Raw genomic sequence first — 19414 nt, 5'->3', positions numbered from 1 at the left:
GTGATTTAACGGTTTTATTTTATATATGGGATGAAAAATTACACATTTTCTCTTTAATTTTCATCAAATAAGAGTTCAAAACTTTAGCAGTCGTATTTCCAGAATACTTGCAACCAAGTAAATAGGACCCCTAGCATGCATGATTCTCACAAAAAAAAGTGTCACAAGCCTTGTGTACATTGATATACACTTTACATTTTATGAGCTGACTATTCAAAGCACTTAGCCTGAAAGTGAACACGATGTAATGTGGCTTTCCATTTGTGCAGAAAGACCCAGGCAACATAAGTAACTTTAAACAATCAACCTTTGAAAATATGAAATCACATGGAAAGTTCAGGAGTCACAAATTTGTACAAATTGTATGTTTTTTGAGAGCAGTCAAATGTCTCAGAAGATCATTAAGTGTATAATTCAAAGAAAACGTTATGCTATTTGGGTTATTTAGGGTTGTGGGAGTATCACCAAGTGATACTCATATGTGGAGAAATATATGAAATATGCTTAGTACAACTAAAAGCCTAGTACTTTCATGCCAATAAAAAGAAACTATCAGTGCAATTAAGGATGCAAGCAGGTTAGACCAGTGGAGAACTTTGTTAAAAGATCATTTCTTAAAAGGTAAGAATTGCACAACACTTAGGAGTTCATATTACTTAGTTTGGTGGTTCTCAACCTCCCTAATGCTGTGACCCTTTAATACACTTCGTCATGTTGTGGTGACCTGATACCATAAAATTATTTTGTTGCTGCTTAATAACTGTAATTTTACTACTGTTAGGACTCATAATGTAAATATCTGATATGCAACCCCTGTGAAAGGGTCATTCATAACCAGAAGGGGTCCAGATCCATAGGTTGAGAACCTACAATTCAGCTGAACACAAAGCTATCCCTGCAGTGGAGATTTTCTTTAAGGTCTCTCCCAGGATCCTGAACCAACAGCTCTGGGATCATAGGTTTAAGGAACTTGAACTCACCAATCCCAGAGTCCCCAGTTAGACATACCTCATACTGGTAGCTCTGAGAAAGGGTCCGAGTACCGCTGACGTCCACCAGGTGACCAGGCAAGTGTCCCTCAGGCACAGAACAGCCACCCAGAGAGGCCGCCCTGGCCCTCCTGCACAGCCTCACCCCCACAAACAGCAGCACAGACAACAGGAAGAGAGAAGACACAGAAGCCAAGGCAACGACCAGGTACAGTGTGAGCAAGTCGTCATTGTCGTGCGCGGGGTCGCGCGACACCTCTGGCAAAGGCAGGTAGGGCTGAGAGAAGCCATCCACCAGCAGCACATGCAGAGTGACACTGGCAGACCTTGGAGGATCTCCATTGTCCTTGACCAGCAGAAGCAGCCTGTGCTTGGGAGCATCGCGCTCACTCAGCAACCTGGAGGTGCGCACCTCGCCATTGTGAGCCCACACGCTGAACAGCCCGGGCTCCGTGGCCTTGAGCAGCTGGAAGGACAGCCAGGCGTTCTGTCCAGAGTCTTGATCCACTGCCACCACCTTGGTGACCAGGTAGCCTGGCTCTGCCGCCCTGGGCAGCAGCTCTGTGCAGGGTGCAGAGGCGTTCTGCAGCGGGTAGAGCACGAAGGGCGCATTGTCGTTGGCGTCCAGCACCAGCACTCGCACCAGCGCCTGGCTGCTGAGTGCAGGAGAGCCTTGGTCTGTGGCGCCCACGTGGAACTCGAAGGTCTTCAGGGCCTCATAGTCCAGCGCCCTGAGTGCGAACAGCTGCCCGTTGTCGGCATTGATCGAGATGAGCGAGTCGAGGGCCAGCTGTGGGTCCTGGGTGGGCAGCAGAGAGTAGGTGATGTGGGCATTGGAGCCTGAGTCTGAGTCTGTGGCACTGATGGTGCCTATGTGCAGGGCGGGGCTGTTGTTCTCCTGGACAAACAGGGTGTAGGAGGTTTGTGTGAAGGCGGGGGCGTTGTCATTGACATCGGACACCTGCACTGTTATGGTGTGCTGAGTTGTGAGTCTGGGTGTGCCCATGTCGGTGACTGTGATGGTGATGTTGTACTCAGCTCTGCTCTCTCTGTCCAGTGGACTCTCTGTCACCAGGGTGTAGAAATTCTTGAAAGTGGATTTTAGGATGAATGGCAGGTGTTCTGGAATAGAACAAACAACCTTTCCATTCTCTCTGGAATCCCTGTCTCCAACTCTGAAGATGCTGATTATGGTCTCAGGAGCATTTTCTGGGACTGAGCTGATCAGCGAAGATATGGTCAGCTCTGGGGCATTGTCGTTCACATCCACCACCTCTATCACCACCGACCCCTTCCTAGAAAGACCACCTCCATCTATGGCCTCGATTTGTACACGGTAAGATTTAATTTTTTCAAAATCCAGTTTTTTTCTCAATCGTATTTCTCCTGTGACTTCATTTATTGAGAAGGTTTGTTGAATTTCATCTGATGCTTGGAACAAGCCATAGGAAACTCTCCCAAAGGTGCCAGCATCTGCATCCTGTGCTAGGACAGTCAGGACTGGGGATCCTGGGGGACTGCTCTCCAGGACCTGCACCTCATAGGGGGTGTTCACAAATTTGGGGGCATTGTCATTGATGTCCAGGATCAGGATTTTAACCATGGCTGTTCCTGACCTAGGTGGAGACCCACCATCCAGAGCTGTAAGAGTCAAGCTAAGCTCTGACTGTTCCTCTCTGTCCAGGGCTCTGTCCTGCACCAATTCTGGGTATTTCTTGCCTTCAGTATGATTCCGAGTGAGGACATGAAAATGTGAGTTGGGGCTGAGTGTGTATTGTTGAAGCCCATTGCTGCCCACATCCAAGTCCTGGGCTAAATTTAGTGGTAACAGAGTGCCTGGCTGGCTGTTTTCTGGTATTTTCAAGAGCATTTCTTTATCTGAGAATTCTGGTGAGTGGTCATTTATGTCCTGGATCAGTAATTCTCCTTGAAAATACTGCACTGGCTTTTCAAGGGACACCTGGAAATGCAGCACACAGGGATCCACAGTGGCGCACAGTTCTTCCCGGTCTAGTTTCTCCCTCAGAAGCAGATCCCCAGTCTCGGGATCCAGCAGCAAACGCTGCTTGTAATCATCAGACACCACCCGTGCAGACCGGGCAGTCAAGTCCCCAGATCTCAGGCCCAGATCCTTGGCCAGATGGGCTACAAAGGATCCACTTTCTGTTTCCTCCAGGATAGAGTATCGAATTGTTGGCTCACTGCAAACCTGAACCAAAACCAGCATAAAAAGGAAAGGAATCACTTGCCTGTTTGGGTGAATTCTCTCCAGCTTCTCCATGTTGGGAAAGTGAGTGCTTGCATCCAATCCTTTAGCAATCTCCAAATGCGTTGAAACGCTGACTTCTGGTTCCTTCTGAGAGGAATCTTCACAACGTTGCTCTTAATCTTACATTCAACCAGTATATCTGTCCCCAAACCTCTTCACAGCTCCGGAGTGCTGTCTTTTGTTCTGTATTTGCCAGGAGCAATTCCTGGTATTTTAGAGCTTTATCACAATCTTAGCCTGCAGCGCCACCCTGTGTCTTCTTGGGGAAATTCTTATAATTCTGTTTTTAAGCCAAACACCTCTTTAAAGTTTCCAAATTAATGTCATTTTAACAGTGTATGCAGATGTTTTTCTTTACCAATGTTGTTACTGCTTGAAACAGCATAATTGGTACAACTATTCAATAATATTGTGCATCAGAGGGGTCATGAAAACAAAACTGGAAGAGAGCTAGTCTTCTCCCACATTGAGGATTTGAATAATCAGGTAAAGAAAACAAGAAAGCAGTTTTGTAATAGCATTTTCTCACAGTGATAAAATATCAAAGTGTTAAGGTTAATACCAAGAGTCCATGCAATTTGCTATAAATTATTAAAGAAGGAATTACCTTTTGGAATACTCCAATGCATAGATACAGTTGCATTGATCTAATTCATCAGCTGACCACCTGAGTGAAATAGCTACAAACCAGGTAGTGTATGTTGGTGAAAACAAACTAAAATTTGATATTAACTAACCTTCCTACCCTAAAATATTTTAAAGTACATTATAAAATTTTGATGCACTCTAAGACAATATCTAACAATTCACTCCTGTATGTCAATTTGAATACAACATATATTTATACATTTAGTTCATAAATCATTCAAATATTTTATTTCACACTTAGAGTATCACAATAAAATCAGGCAGTTTGATTTCTTCAAATTTCTTTTTTAAAATATTATTTTGGCCATTCAAGAGTTCTTGCATTTTCACATGAAAAATCTAGGGACATTTTGGTAACTTCTAGGAGAAAAGCAAACAGGCATCTTGGTAAGAATCCCATTAAGTCATAAACTAGTTTGAGGATAATCTTTACAATATGGAGTCTTCCCATCCAGGTACACTTCCTTCTTACATAGGTCTTCTAGAATGTTCTTCAATGTTTTCTAGGGTTCTGTATGACATTCATCTTCATGCCTGCCTGCTTCTTTTCTGAGCATCTTGCTCCTGTTGATTCCAAGGAGTTCTTCATTTTCGGTTTGTCCAGTGGTAGCATACAGAATAACTTCTTTTAGGGTAGTGATCTCTTCTTCTACACACTTGCTGAATTTGTCCACTAATGTTCTATGCTTGCAGGTCACTTAAGATTTTGTATATGAGAAGTCACACCAAAGGTAGTTCTGTGCTTCCTCTGTCTAATTATAAGGTTTTCTTAAAATGCTTTTCTGCATTTATTAAGATGGTTGTGTGGCTTCCCAAATCATTTGGTGCTTTAATGATACGTCAGTGTTGATTTTTGTATGTTGAACCAATTTTGTCCTGGATAAATCCTATATAGACATGATATACAATCTCATCTGTTATTGGTGACAGTTTGCTAGTATTTTCTTGAGAATTTTCACATTGACATTGGTAAAGTAAATGGATATATAATTTTCTTTCCTTTTATTGTATGTGCCCGGTTTTGTCACAGTTTCCTGTCACAGAATGAGTTGATACATAGTTGCTGCTCTGATCTTTGTTATTAGAGCAGTAGTGTTAGACATGTGGCTTTATGAGGAGGGAGTTGTATTTGGGGCATCAAGTCAATTTTATTTTATCACTAGAGCCTAAATATAACAATCGCTCATTCGGAACAGGAATTTTGGATTGTGTCAATGTTGCTGACCATCATCAAATTTGTATATTTATTGCCAATATCAAGGCTGTAAGTTTTTCCACGTGTGTAGTTGTGTTGCAGTTTGGGAGAGGGGCTCTTCATGCATCCATGGCTGTTCTGGAACTCACTATGTAAATCAGACCGGCCTCAAACTCACAGAGGTCCACCTGCTTCTGGATACAAAGTGCTGGGGATTAAAGGCATCCACCACCATGGCAGGCTCTCCCCCATGGTTTTCACTCATCAATTACTTTATGAAAAATATTTTCACAGGGTCTCAGGTCTGGCACCCCAACAGACACCATAACAGCAATGAAGAAGGAGATATTATCTAAGATGTTGGCTTCATAAAGCAAATGCAGAATTGTAAGCCCCACACCTGTTTGGGCCTAGTTCAAACAAGTGGAATATAACCTCTACCCATGTGTGACAAAGTTCAGCAAGTCTTTTTAATTAAAGCTTAGATCTCCTGAAATCTGAGTGCAAACTACCATGAGATCTCCAGTCTCTCTTTTAAAGACCATTAAAGCCAGGATAGTATGAAGGAACTTCCAAAAGAAGGTTAGGAGCTGACAAAACAACATCACTAAAGATGACTAAGGCCATGAAAAAAGACTAGACAGGTTCAATGTTTGTTCTCTCCCCTAGGACAGAGAGATTCATGACCACACAGAGAGACTGTGGGTGAAAGAGATTTAATTTGGTCAAATCAAAAGCAGGAAATGACAATTGTGAGTTATGAACTAGTTGTTATGAAAATATGCCAAGTGGAATTTTTGAAAAAGGAAGATGAGAACTACTAAAAAAAATGTAGTGTATTATATGACTTTTGAGTTCTGGAATAACAAATGTCAGAACTGATGAATAAATGAAATAATCTAAAATAAAATGAGATCTATCACTTCTCTGCTTTTGGGAAAATCAACTGTGGAAGGAACAGGGATTTACATATAATGCTGGAGAAGCTGGCTGACACCGCACTTGTAATCAACAGTGTTGAATGACAGAAGAACAGTAGAAAACTATTTTCATTCTTAAGTGTATGATTAACCAAACTATTGTTATGCATTAAAATAGGACAGTGGGTTTTCAAGAAAGTAATTCAATTTCTGAATTGATGTCTTTATAGAAAAATAAGAGATAGTATATACTGTTTGAAATTATGTTTTGAAAATAAGTGACCGAACCTCTATCTTGAAATTTTCACTTAATTTTGATGCTGTAAAGAGTAATCAAAGGCCAATAGTAGCACCAATTAGACACCAAAGAATTTAAATAGAGATTTCTGAGAGTTAATTGGATGAACAAAAAAAAATCTTTTTTTTTTATCCCTAAAATCAAAGACACTGATGAGCTCAATTTGGAACCAAATTAGAGATTGATGTATTGTTTTGCTCTTCTCTGAGTTTCCAGAGATTGAAATTAAAAATTGGTTCCATTGAGATTGGTGTTATTCTGACAAAATTGAATTAGTTATCTGATGACTGCAAATTGAGCACCTGTTTTGAATGAGACATTGCATTATGCACTGCAAACTAAACTATAAAGAAAACCAAAAGAGCACTTTCAGTTTACTTAGTATCTACTGAACTTATTTAGCAGTAAGAAGACTCTGTTTTTGTTTAATTTTGTTTCCTCTTCAAACATTGAAAGAACAGTAATATCAACTTGTTCATAAATAGTAACAACCTTATTACTAGAGAATTGATAGACAAAGTCATCTCTTTCATGGATATCTGACTTGCAGTTTGTAAAATGCCCCAGAGTGCAACAATAGTTAGTTTGTTATCAATGAAAATATTTAATTGAGGTGGCAGCTTACAGTTTCAGAGGTTTAGTCCATTATCATGGCAGGGAGCATGGCAGTGTGCAGGCACACATGGTGTTGACTACATCTTGATCAGAAGGTAACAGGAAGTGGACTGAATGTTACATTGAGTGAAGCTTGAGCAAAAAGGACCTCAAAGCCCACCCCCACAGTGACACACTACCTTCAACAAGGTCACATCTCTCAATAGTGCCATTCCCTATGAGTTTATGGGGGCCAATTACATTCAAACTTCCACATCCCCTGAGTCCTGCACTTAGTGAAATATCCATATAAAGAGGCCTTGGGAACCAGGCATGGTGGTACAACAAATCCCAGATATCAGGAGCAAAGTTGTAGACCAGCCTAGGCTACAAAGAGAACTGAATAAGAACCTGTCCCAAAATATAATAGCAGTAGTTTTGTAAATCAATTTAAATAAATGGATAGAATGTTTCTAACTGCCCAGAAATAAAAATAACTTTGAAACAACACTGATTTTTTTGAATTCAAATTCAGTACAGGTTATTTTATTGGCTTAGAAATTTTATGCCCACTTTGTCAACAATGTATAAATACAGGCCCTTCATAAGTTAAATTGCTAATAGGATCTGGGATTGAGGATGTAGCTTAGTGATTGAAGACATACCTTGTACACCGTGGGCCCCAGGTTTTGGTCACACACATACCCCCCCCACACACACATGCATGTACACTCCTACTGATACAGTATCTCCTTTATCTTCAAGTTGTAAATGGATCATCAGCATATAGTCCTTCCCACTTTAGTGTGATATCATACACCATAGTGCCTCTCAAAAATAGTTGTCTTATATGAATTACATAATTTCCAAGAAATTTCAGATACGTATGAAAAGATGAAAATTTTCATACAAATTATTTAGGCTGAAAAAGATTTTTTTTGATTATTAAGAATTCATGCTTACATTGCTCATTTACATGAAAGTTTTTTATGCTTGGGAGCTTCCTGCTTGGAAGGTGGCTCACCGGCTCTTGCAGGCACTTAAAAGTGGTTATAATCACACAGCTACAGGTACTGATGATTGAGATACAGGTACTGATGTTTGAGATACAGGTACTGATGTTTGAGATACAGGTACTGATGACTGAAATACAGGTACTGATGATTGAAATACAGGTACTGATGATTGAAATACAGGTACTGATGATTGAGATTATGCCAATATTACTTTCTATCTTTCCAGAATTTCCAAGTCATTTTCAATTTTTGATAAGTTCAACTATTTTTTTTTGTAGACAGTACCATTCAAATACTAGTTGGATACATCTGGACGATAAAATATGAAAAGTCGTTTAAAATAAATTTAGTCAAGGAAATAATAGTTTGTTATGTGAAACTCTTAAAATTCACTCAAAATAGGTATATTCTGGGGTTTGGGTTGCTTACATGTATTATTTTTATTCGGAGAAAATCTAAACTTCCCCAATGATACTATTCTTGCCCATTATAAATTCCTATATTTGTACATTGTTCAATTACAATTTAGTAGGAAGAAGGCTGCTGTGGATTGACAGATTTCATTCCCAAACAATTGTACATCATTACAGATTGAAATAGGGAGGAAAGAACCCATTGTTAGGACCCAATGGAAATATTGTGCCTAAGCCACCCAATTTATGGCAAGTAAGTACTAATAATAAGAATACTAAAACACTTAAAAGCCATTCATCTGCATATATTGTTGCAAGTTTAATGGGTCCTCATTTATTCCCAGCATTTACACATCAGCTCATCACCCAAACACATGCCTCACTTAGTGTCTTCTCATACAAGGTGAAAGCACACTCCATCACTTGCAGTGGCTTAGGTAAAACAAGGTTATTTCTGGTACATTTAGAAGCAGTTTTGGCCTGTGCATAAGCAATAAAATGTTGAAATACTAATTGTGGTTGTCAGTAAAGATGATAAATTTAACAGCACACCACTTCCGTTTATATATGAAACACGTAAAACTATGACAGATGACTGAATCTGATAATCACACTTCATTAGTTGTACACAAAGGTGTGTTATCATGATAACAGAAGTGTGGTGAGGAAAACACATACATGCATGGTGGAATTACTTTATTCAGGCATCAAGAAGAATGAAATTGTCATTTTGAAGGAAATGGAACTGCAGATCATTTAAGCTAAATAGTCACCCTCTGAAAGACAAGAAGTACATGACAGCAAAATGGGGCATTGAAGAGTGTGGTGGGAAGGAAGACAACAGGACTAAAGAATGTGATAAGGAAGTGAGTGCTATCCAGGCATGGTATGTGCCATCTCTGAAATTGTCACATTGAACACTATACATTGTATAATTAACAAGCTGCAGTGAAAGTGAAAATCAAAGTGAATACGACAGAGCAAGTTATATGCATAACCTCAAAAAGATATGATCTGAGGTGGGTGTTGAAGAAGAGGTTATAAAGAAGAGGAAGAAATGAGTTCCCAAGAACACTATTTGAAATGACCAGAGAAACACACCAATGTTACATATCCTCCAAATTAGTGAAAGAAAAAGATGCATCAAGATTGCATTAATAAAACAGGAAACACAGATCCAAAAGAAAAAAAATACACCAATAAAAAACAGCGAATAAGCCGGGCGTGGTGGCACACGCCTTTAATCCCAGCGCTCGGGAGGCAGAGGCATGCAGATCTCTGTGAGTTCGAGGCCAGCCTGGGCTACCAAGTGAGCTCCAGGAAAGGCGCAAAGCTACACAGAGAAACCCTGTCTCGAAAAAACCAAAAAAAAAAAAAAGCGAATAAAATCCACATAGAAATATATTGTCCCATGGAAAGATTATTGAATGCAAAAGGAAAATATTAATAGCCAAGCAACTAATTCTGATTTGGTTATTGAAACCTTGGTCTCCGGACACTGAAATTTAGCTAGGGGTCTTGAAAGAGACTACTGGGAATAATGGGGTTAAAGAATTTGAAATCTGTGTTCCCAGAGTCTCCAGTCAGACACACCTCATACTGGTAGCTCTGGGACAGGGTCCCTGCGCCGCTGATATCCACCAGGTGACCAGGAAAGTGTCCCTCAGGCACAGAACAGCCACCCAGAGAGGCTGCCCTGGCCCTCCTGCACAGCCTCACCCCCACAAACAGCAGCACAGACAACAGGAAGATGGAAGACACAGAAGCCAAGGCAATGACCAGGTACAGAGTGAGCACATCCTCATCTTGGGCGGGATCGCGCGCCACCTCTGGCAGAGGCAGGTAGGGCTGAGAGAAGCCATCCACCAGCAGCACATGCAGAGTGACACTGGCAGACCTTGGAGGATCTCCATTGTCCTTGACCACCAGCAGCAGCCTGTGCTTGGGAGCATCGCGCTCACTCAGCAGCCTGGAGGTGCGCACCTCGCCATTGTGAGCCCACACGCTGAACAGCCCGGGCTCTGTGGCCTTGAGCAGCTGGAAGGACAGCCAGGCGTTCTGTCCAGAGTCGCGGTCCACTGCCACCACCTTGGTGACCAAGTAGCCTGGCTCTGCCGCCCTGGGCAGCAGCTCTGTGCAGGGTGCAGAGGCGTTCTGCAGCGGGTAGAGCACGAAGGGCGCATTGTCGTTGGCGTCCAGAACCAGCACTCGCACCAGCGCCTGGCTGCTGAGTGCAGGAGAGCCTTGGTCTGTGGCGCCCACGTGGAACTCGAAGGCCTGTAGGGCTTCATAGTCCAGCGCCCTGAGTGCAAACAGTTGCCCGTTGTCGGCATTGATGGAGATGAGAGAGGAGAGGGCCAGCTGTGGGTCGTGGGTGGGCAGCAGAGAGTAGGTGATGTGAGCATTGGAGCCTGAGTCTGAGTCTGTGGTGCTGATGGTGCCTATGTGCAGGGCAGGGCTGTTGTTCTCTTGGACAAAAAGGGTGTAGGAGGTTTGTGTGAAGGCGGGGGCGTTGTCATTGACATCGGACACCTGCAGTGTTATGCTGTGCTGTGTTGTGAGCCTGGGTGTGCCCATGTCGGAGACTGTGATGGTGATGTTGTACTCAGCTCTGCTCTCTCTGTCCAATGGCCCCCCCGTCACTAAAGTGTAATAATTCTCGAATGTGGGCTTTAAAACGAATGGAAGATCATTCTGAATAGAACACACCATCCTTCCATTGTCCCCAGAATCTGGGTCAGAAACACTGAAAACAGCAACTACAGCCTCAGGAACATTTTCTGGGATGGAACTAGTGAGCGAAGATATGGTGAGTTTAGGGGCGTTGTCATTCACATCCAACACCTGTATAGCTACAGTACATTTTCCTGAAAGGCCTCCACTGTCTGTGGCTACAATTTCCATGTTATAATATGGAGTTGCCTCAAAATCCAATATCATTTTAAGACGAATTTCTCCTGTGACATCATCTATTACAAATGGTTGAGAAACTTCATCACCTTGAAATAAAGAGTAGGCTACTTTCCCATGTATCCCAGCATCTAAATCCCTGGCAGAGACCGTCAAAACTACGGCATCAAGGGGACTGTTCTCAGGAATCTGTACCTCATAGAGCGACTGTACAAACTGGGGGGCATTATCATTGATGTCCATGACTTCAATGCGAACTGTGGTAGTCCCAGACCTGGGCGGAGACCCACCATCCACAGCAGTGAGGGTTAAAGTGAGCTCAGGCTGCTCCTCTCTGTCCAGGGCTTTGTCCAACACCAGCTCTGGGTATTTCCTGCCATCAGTGCGACTCTGAGTAACCACATGGAAATGGAGGTTGGGGCTGACTGTGTAATTCTGAACAGCATTGCTCCCTATGTCAGAGTCCTGAGCTGCCTTCAGAGGAAACACAGTTCCTGACTGGGCACTTTCTTGAATTTTTAGGAGCATTTCCTTGTGAGGGAACTCTGGAGAATGATCGTTTATGTCTGTGATCTGCAGGTCAGTTTGGAAGAACTGCACAGGGTTTTCCAGAATGAGCTGGAAATGCAGCACACAGGGGTCTGTCACCCCACACAGCACCTCGCGATCTGGTTTTTCCCTCAGAAGCAAATTCCCGGTCTCTGCATCCAGCTGCAAGAGCTCTTTGTTTCCTCTGTGATGGATTCGCGCCCCTCTGGTGGCCAGTTCCCCCACCCTGAGCCTCAGATCTTTTTCCAGGTTAGCCACCAAGTAGCCACTCTCTGTTTCTTCTGGCATGGAATATCTAATCGCCTCAGAATCAGCCTCCCACAAAAGCAGCAATATAGTAAGGAAAATGACTTGCCTTTTCTCTGGCGTTTTTGCTACAGCTGTCTCCATTGTTCAGATGCAGTCCGGAGGGCGCTGCTTCTTCTAAATCTTGTTGGTTTCAGTCCACACAGATTAGGTTTGCTGAAATAACCTCCAATTAAACCTTACTGAATTGCTTACATGAGTCCTTTCTCCTAGATCTTATGTAAATGCCCCCTTCTTTCAGGGAACAGTCAGCATTCTGATTACCGGGGAAGGACGTCCCTGGGCATTCGGAGAGCCCCTAGTTATACAAATTGTTAGCCTGCAGCGCCACCGTGCGTACTATTCTCGTGTTGCACATAATGTTCTCTCCGTTCCCATTCCCAGCCCTGCGGTTTAAACACCCTTTAGGAGACAGAAGTATCCTCCATTGTATGCTCAATTCTCAGCAACCATAAGTTCCAACACATTTGCTGAGTTAATTTTCAGGGAATGCAACTTTTTAAATGAGCAAAATGGCATGTTGATCTATATGAAAGACGTTTTGAATACATAACTTCAATGTAATGAATAACTACAAAATATTGGAATAGTCCCAAATTACTTTTCATTGAAACATAACAAACATGTAAAAAAAGTCTTAAGTGTACAGCACAACAGAGGATCACCAAGATAATACAGTCTAATACCCAGTATCTAGATGAATAATCAGCACACACCTAACGAGAAAACTTTGCCCCTGCCATTCACTGGTTGCTACTCTTTTCCTAAGCACTACACTGACTTTTTGCCTTTCTTAGAACTTTCATAAAGTTTAACCAGTGGAATATTTCTCTGCTGTAGGACTGTTCTTTGCTAACATTTTCTTTGGTGTGCTCCTCTATGCTGTGCTGTTTTCATTGAATCATGTCTTTCCTCCATAGGCTTGTATTCTAGTTCACATGCATACACACCGCTTGCCTAGTGCATTCAGTGGATTTGACTCCATTCCCAGCAATGTGAAAGAGTAATTCCAGCAATGCATCTGAATTCCAGTTGCTCCATAGTCTTGTCAACATTTGATGCTGTCTTCCCAGTTTTAACCACTCTAGTGAGTATGGATGTCATAGTGTACATTTAATTAGCATTTCCCTGGTGATTAATGAAATGATGCAAACTTTTAAATATTTATTGGCCATTCATTCTCAAGATAAGGCCTTTCCTATCTGAGGCATTTGTCTGATGGCTAGTTGGTCTGCAGAAGAATCTATATTCTTAGTATAATCTTAGTTTTGCATATGCATATTGCAAATAAGGCACTCTGGCCTTCTATTTTAACCCCATTATGGTGTCTTTTATAAACAAAAATTACTAATTTTAACTTAACCTGATCCGTCAATATTTTCCATGTCTGGGTAGCACTTTTCTAGTGTGAAATCTTTCCATCTCCAATGTCATAAGAATTCTCATGTATTTTGAGTGATTGTTTTATATTTTTCATATTTAAAGCTATAATCAACTTAAAATCTTACAAGTGTACAACATTTGGGTCCATAGTTTCCCAGGTGGCTTTGCATTCTGAACTGAAAAGATGATCCATTCCCCATTGTTTCTGAGTTGTCACAATTGTCATAAGTCAGGTGACCATGAATCAGCTCAAAGATTCCATTTGTCTTTGAATATCAAACAATACTATGCTCTCTTACTTCTCATAACTCCATAATAGTTCTTATTATCTTAATGGTAAGTTTCCTTCTGAAATAAATTGAGTTTTAATGCATTTTAAATCAACTTTCCTCATTATCACATTATTACAAACTTCCTCACTATCATTCAATTTAGAGTGGTACATTTCTTAGAACTGATTGAGCTTCACTGTTAACATGTATTTTTTCCTGAGCCCATCACTTTAACTGGGGTTCCTCTACATACTGCACACTACATATATTTGGGTTAATTTATCATGACATTTATCCATTTTTGAGTAGTACAAGGTAGTTTTCCTGACCCCAAGTCTTCAAAATCTATTTATTTATCTCCACCTCCCTTTTCTGAATCTCTGGAAATCATTGATCTTTTGTACTGTCTGTATACTTTGGACTTTTCAAAGTGTTATACAATTAGAGATTTTCAACTTGCTTCTTTGATGACAAGTGTTCAAGTTTTCTCACTGCCTCTTCATGTATTGATAGTTCAGTTCACTTGATGTTGAATAACATTCCACTTTGTGATTGCATCAGACTTTCTCAGTTTCACTTAATGAAGGATTTAGCCACTGCTAGGGTTTGACAAGTGATATAAAAGGTTGTGATAAACACTCCTGTTTCAGTTTTTGTGTGAACATAAGTTTCAGCTAATTTAAATAAATACTAAGAAATGTGATTGCTGGTTCACATAGTAAGAGTGTGCTTGGTTTTGCTGCCAAACTATTTTCTAAAACGGTCATATCATTTTCATTTCAATAATCCATCAATGAGAGTTCTTGGTGCCTCATGTCCTCTTTAGCAGTGATGGTGTCAGTGTCCTGGAGTTCGGTCATTCTGCCTTATGGTTGGGTAGTGCTGTTTCATTATTCAAACTTGTCAATGTGGAGCCTCTTTCCATGTGATTATTTGCCATCTATATTAGTCAGGGTTCTCTAGAGTAACAGAATTTATAGAAAGTATGTGTGTGTGTGTGTGTGTGTGTGTGTGTGTGTGTGTGTGTGTATGATATATATACGTGTATGTATGCATGTATGTATGTATAGTGTGTGTGTGTGTGTGTGTGTGTGTGTGTGTGTGTGTGTGTGTGTGTGTAAAGGGGATTCATTAGAATGAATTATGGGTTATGGCCTAGCTCATCCAACAATGGCTGCCTATGAATGGAAGGTCCAAGAATCCAGTAATTGTTCAGTCAGTCCATGAGGCTGGATGTCTCAGCTGGTCTTCAGTATACACTGAAATCCCAAAGAGGTAGGCTCTAATGCCATTGAAGGAATGGACTTGCTAGCAAGGCTAGAGCAAGCAGAAAAAGAGAGAAGAGCTGCTTTCTTCCTTGTACTTATAAAGCAATAGTTCTCAACCTTCCTAACACTGTGACCTTTTAACACAGTTCCCCTTGTTGTGGTGACCCAACCATAAAATTATTTTCATTGTTACTTCATAACTATAATTTTGCTACTGCTATGAATCATAACATAAGTATCTATGTTTTCCAATGGTCTTGGGGGACCCCTGTGAGGGGATCATTTGATCCCCCCCAGTGGGTTGCAACCAAAAGGTTGAGAACCATAGTTAAAAAGGCTTCCAGGAGAAGGTGCAACCCATATTAGAAATGAGTCTTCCCATACCAAAAGACCTGGATTAAAAGTGTGTCTTTCCATCTCAAAGATCTATTTAGAAGTAGATCTTTCCACTTCAAAGTAAGCAAAAAAATCTCTCACAGGTGTGCACCATTTTGGGGTTTTAGCTAACTCCAGATATAGCCAAGATGATAACCAAGAATAGCCATCACACCTTCTCTGAGTTTTGTTTGGTAAGTGTTAGATCTTCGGCACATTATTTTATGTAGGCTTGTTTTCTTAATGTTGAGACTTCAAAGTCTTTGTATTTTGGACAGCTGTCTTTTATCAAACACATCAGTTGGCAGCATTTTCTCTTGGTCTATGACCCTTTTTTGTAGAATCTTTCACAGAGCAGAAAATCTAATTTTAATAAAGTGTGCATCATCATCAATTATTTCTTCCACAGATCACATCATTTTTGTAGAATAATCATTATTTGGAGTCAAGATTGCTTTATTTTTCTCTTTGTATTTATATACAAAATATATATTCAGCCCATCAAATTCACAATGAAGATTGCTGAAATTTTCATAAGATTTTGTGATTTCTATTGTTTGAAAGATAAACATTTCAACCACTGAGTCTTTCCATTAGACTATTATGCATTCCTCAATTTATTTAGATCATTACATTTTTCTCAATAATGTTTGATCTTCCTGCTTTACAATTCCCTAGGAGATTTCTTTCTTGATCTTTATATATTTGGAAGCCATTTTAAATGCTATTTCAATTTTTTCTTCATGTAAACAGAGCTGGTTTTGCATCTGCTGGCATTCCTGGCTTACTTTATCACTTCTGATTGCAGAGATTTCATGATTTTAAGTATATAATTTTATCATTTAAAAATATAATTTTATTTCTTCTGCTGTGCCTTTTACTTCTTTTTTGCCTTATTCCTCTGGCTGGGACTGGCAGGAAAATCTTGGTAGTAGCCAGGGTGGATATCCTTATGTCATTGTTGATTTCTAGCAGAAAAATTTTAATAATTTGCCTTTAGTGATATTTACTACACACACACACACACACACACACACACACACACACACACACACACCACATATATATACATATATATATTATTTTTTATGAAATACCCTGCACACATTCAACATACACACAGTTCTTATGCAGCGTGCTTCTTGACTCTACATTGTTAGTACAAGTGAGATAGAAATAGAGGGATGAGAAAATGAGAAAGAACAAGAGTGAGAGCAAAGATGGCAGGGAGGAGAAGAAAGGTGGTCACAGCAGCGACTGAATATGAAAAAGTCATAGGAGAGAAGTGACTTCCTCAGGAATCTGCTCTCGTTGCACTGAGACTAATGAGCAAACTAGAGGAGCGAGCAGCCAAGGCTAGCGATAGTAAATTCCTCACACTAAACCTATGATAACCGGAAAGTAGATGAAATAGATGAGGGTGTAATTTATCTGATTTTGCACATGTAGATTATGTAGGAGCGTGTGTATATATGACTTCTCCATCATGAAGGCGTGGTAATCTCTGTGCTTTATATCTAAAGGAACCAACGGAGAATTGAGAGATGGGAACTCAATCCCAAGGCGAATATAAAAATTATATGAGATCTTTCATTGTGAAAAATAATGAAGCTAGAAATAAATTATCATTGAAACAATCTATAAGCATAACTTTTAGATCTCTGTACATCTTTGTTGGGTAAAAGACTCGGGGTAAGCTGAGGTGACATAGAGACAATCTGCTGGCATATCAGGGAGAAATAAAAATGTAAAGTCAAGGGGTATGGAGAATAGAATGAGAACTTCAAAAAATGCAGTTTCCAGGAAGAAATAATGAGGAGGAAGGAAACACAACATTCAAATAGAAAACTGTTTGTTTTTTCTAAAAATAGATTTGATTTCCATATAAAATATCCTTAAGGAAGGCCTGCTGAAACAGTAAAATGCAGCTGTGTGAAAAGAAATATATTTCAAAGAAAGAGAAAATCTTAAAAGTTTCTCCCCAAAGCCAAATTTATACAAAATATGCCCATGAATTAATGACCAGATGAAAAAGTAGTAGGGCCAATTTTTTTGAGACAGTCTCACTATATAGCCCTAGCTGGCCTGGTATTCTCTCTGTAAACCAGGCTGGCCTCAAACTCAGTGATCCACCTGCCTCTACCTCCATAGTGCTGAGAATGAAAGAATATGCTACCAGCCTGGCTCTCTTTCATTTTCAAAGGTTTCATGCTTTCTTTTTTTCTTTACATCTATTCCTCTGCCTTTGCATGAATGCTAAGACACTACTATTCTCACTTTATACAGTCAATACCTGGTCAATATCCACTTGTAACTATTCATTCCTGTTACTTTTTACTTGTTGACACAAGTCTGCAATCCTTGGGATTTTTTTTCTTCTGCCTAATTAATTCACTAAAAGTATTTCTCAATTTTTGCCCCAGAGTTTCACCCTTTAAGGCTATGTGAGATAAACAGTTATAGCTTGGAATACTTTTTCTTTCGGGATTTAAAGCCATTGTATTGATTTCAGGATTGATGGTTAAGACACAGTTCTTAGCTTTACTGATGCGCCTTTAAAAGAAATACACCATGGGTTGGGGATTTAGCTCAGTGGTAGAGCGCTTGCCTAGCAAGCACAAGACCCTGGGTTCGAACCTCAGCTAAAAAAAAAAAAAAGAAAGAAAGAAATACATCATTCTAGGTAGTAGCAACACACTTTTAACCCCAGAACTCTAGAGGCAAGGGGATCTCTGAGTTCAAGGACAGCCTGGTCTACAGAGTGAACTCTAGGACAGCCAGGGCTACAAGAAAAACCCTGTCTTGAAAGACCAAAAGAAGTAAAATAAAAAATAAATAGATGATAGATAAATAGATAGATAGATAAATAGATAGGTAGATAGATAGATAAATATAGATAGATGATAGGTAGACAGATAGATAGATGATAGATAGATAGATAGATAGATAGATAGATAGATAGATAGATAGATAGATAAAAGAAACACATCATATTCGTGTTGTTGCATTAGTATTTTTCCTGCCCTGAGCAACTTTCCTATGATATTTGCAAGTGGGCTTTGCTTCTTACAAACCCTGATGAGGTTTCTCTGGGTTCCCACAACATTCAAAGGCTCACCACTGATAGAAATTGTCAGTCATTATCTCTTCAGACACTGTCTAGCCCTTCCCTACACCCCCAATCACCTCTCTTACCCTCTCCCTCTCCTGACTAAGCCCTTCTTCCCAACAGGTCTCCTCCCCATTTTCAGGTCTCCTGTGTGTGGCTCATGGACTTCCAGGTTTATTTATCTCTCTTTTAAAAATTGAATGTCGACTAAAATCTACTCTTCAAGAAGAACTTAAACTGCCAGGAATTTGCCTTTTCCATTGTTGTGTAGCTTTGGTGAGGAGACAAACGTGGGTAAAAATACAACTACTTCACTTCACATAGGCTGATAGTTAAGACTTAGAAATAGATAGTGGCATATGAAGAATACTTTTCAGTTGCTCATTTTTTGCCAAAAGTTTTGATACAGTCTTACTTATCTACATAAATGTAATGAGATAGAAACCAAGAAATCAGGTCACCAGCCTTATTGAACACAACAGAATGGTGCAATTACAAATCAGTATGTATGCTACTGTTCCAATTTGTTAACAAACAAAATAATACTCATAATTATCAGTTTAACTCAAAGTAACTCAAGAGTACACTAAAAAACAAAACAAAATGGTTTAACGCCAAAAATATTTTTTGCTGGTTGATAAACTCTGCCTAAAGCCTCCAAGTAACACAAAGTGAACATTTTGAAATCTACTAATAAACAGAATCAAACAGAATACTTCACTTCAAAAAAATAATTTGCAAGGTGGGAGAAGCTTCTGGAGAAGACACATATTATGCCATGCTTGGACTTCTTTGTATGAGGAAAGAAAAAGATAAATGTGATGCCCTCAACAACCCTGCATTGAAAGGACAAAATACTGATTATGAGATTAATTATTAAAAGAGATTACAGCAAAGCAG

The 19414-nt window shown here is 40.2% G+C and overlaps 2 protein-coding genes across 2 annotated transcripts; both read right to left on the bottom strand.

Annotated features, from left to right (window-relative positions):
• LOC143266800 (protocadherin beta-4-like) lies at positions 1-3658 on the bottom strand. Its single transcript, XM_076555041.1, has one exon. The coding sequence runs from the start codon at positions 3268-3270 to the stop codon at positions 874-876; it is 2397 nt and encodes a 798-aa protein (XP_076411156.1). The 5' UTR covers positions 3271-3658; the 3' UTR covers positions 1-873.
• A 1191-nt stretch (positions 3659-4849) lies between these two features.
• LOC102914005 (protocadherin beta-6) lies at positions 4850-12704 on the bottom strand. The gene has a single exon (XM_076555042.1). The coding sequence runs from the start codon at positions 12189-12191 to the stop codon at positions 9852-9854; it is 2340 nt and encodes a 779-aa protein (XP_076411157.1). The 5' UTR covers positions 12192-12704; the 3' UTR covers positions 4850-9851.
• Between the last annotated feature and the right edge of the window lie 6710 nt (positions 12705-19414).

This window comes from Peromyscus maniculatus, chromosome 19, assembly GCF_049852395.1.
Source record: "Peromyscus maniculatus bairdii isolate BWxNUB_F1_BW_parent chromosome 19, HU_Pman_BW_mat_3.1, whole genome shotgun sequence".
Taxonomy (NCBI): domain Eukaryota; kingdom Metazoa; phylum Chordata; class Mammalia; order Rodentia; family Cricetidae; genus Peromyscus; species Peromyscus maniculatus.
Note: the sequence above shows the minus strand (reverse complement) of the source record. Positions and strands in the feature narration are given on the sequence as shown.

Excerpts from the sequence above, each read along its gene's own strand:
- LOC102914005 (XM_076555042.1), bottom strand. The coding sequence starts at position 12,191 with ATGGAGACAGCTGTAGCAAAAACGCCAGAGAAAAGGCAAGTCATTTTC.
- LOC143266800 (XM_076555041.1), bottom strand. The coding sequence starts at position 3,270 with ATGGAGAAGCTGGAGAGAATTCACCCAAACAGGCAAGTGATTCCTTTC.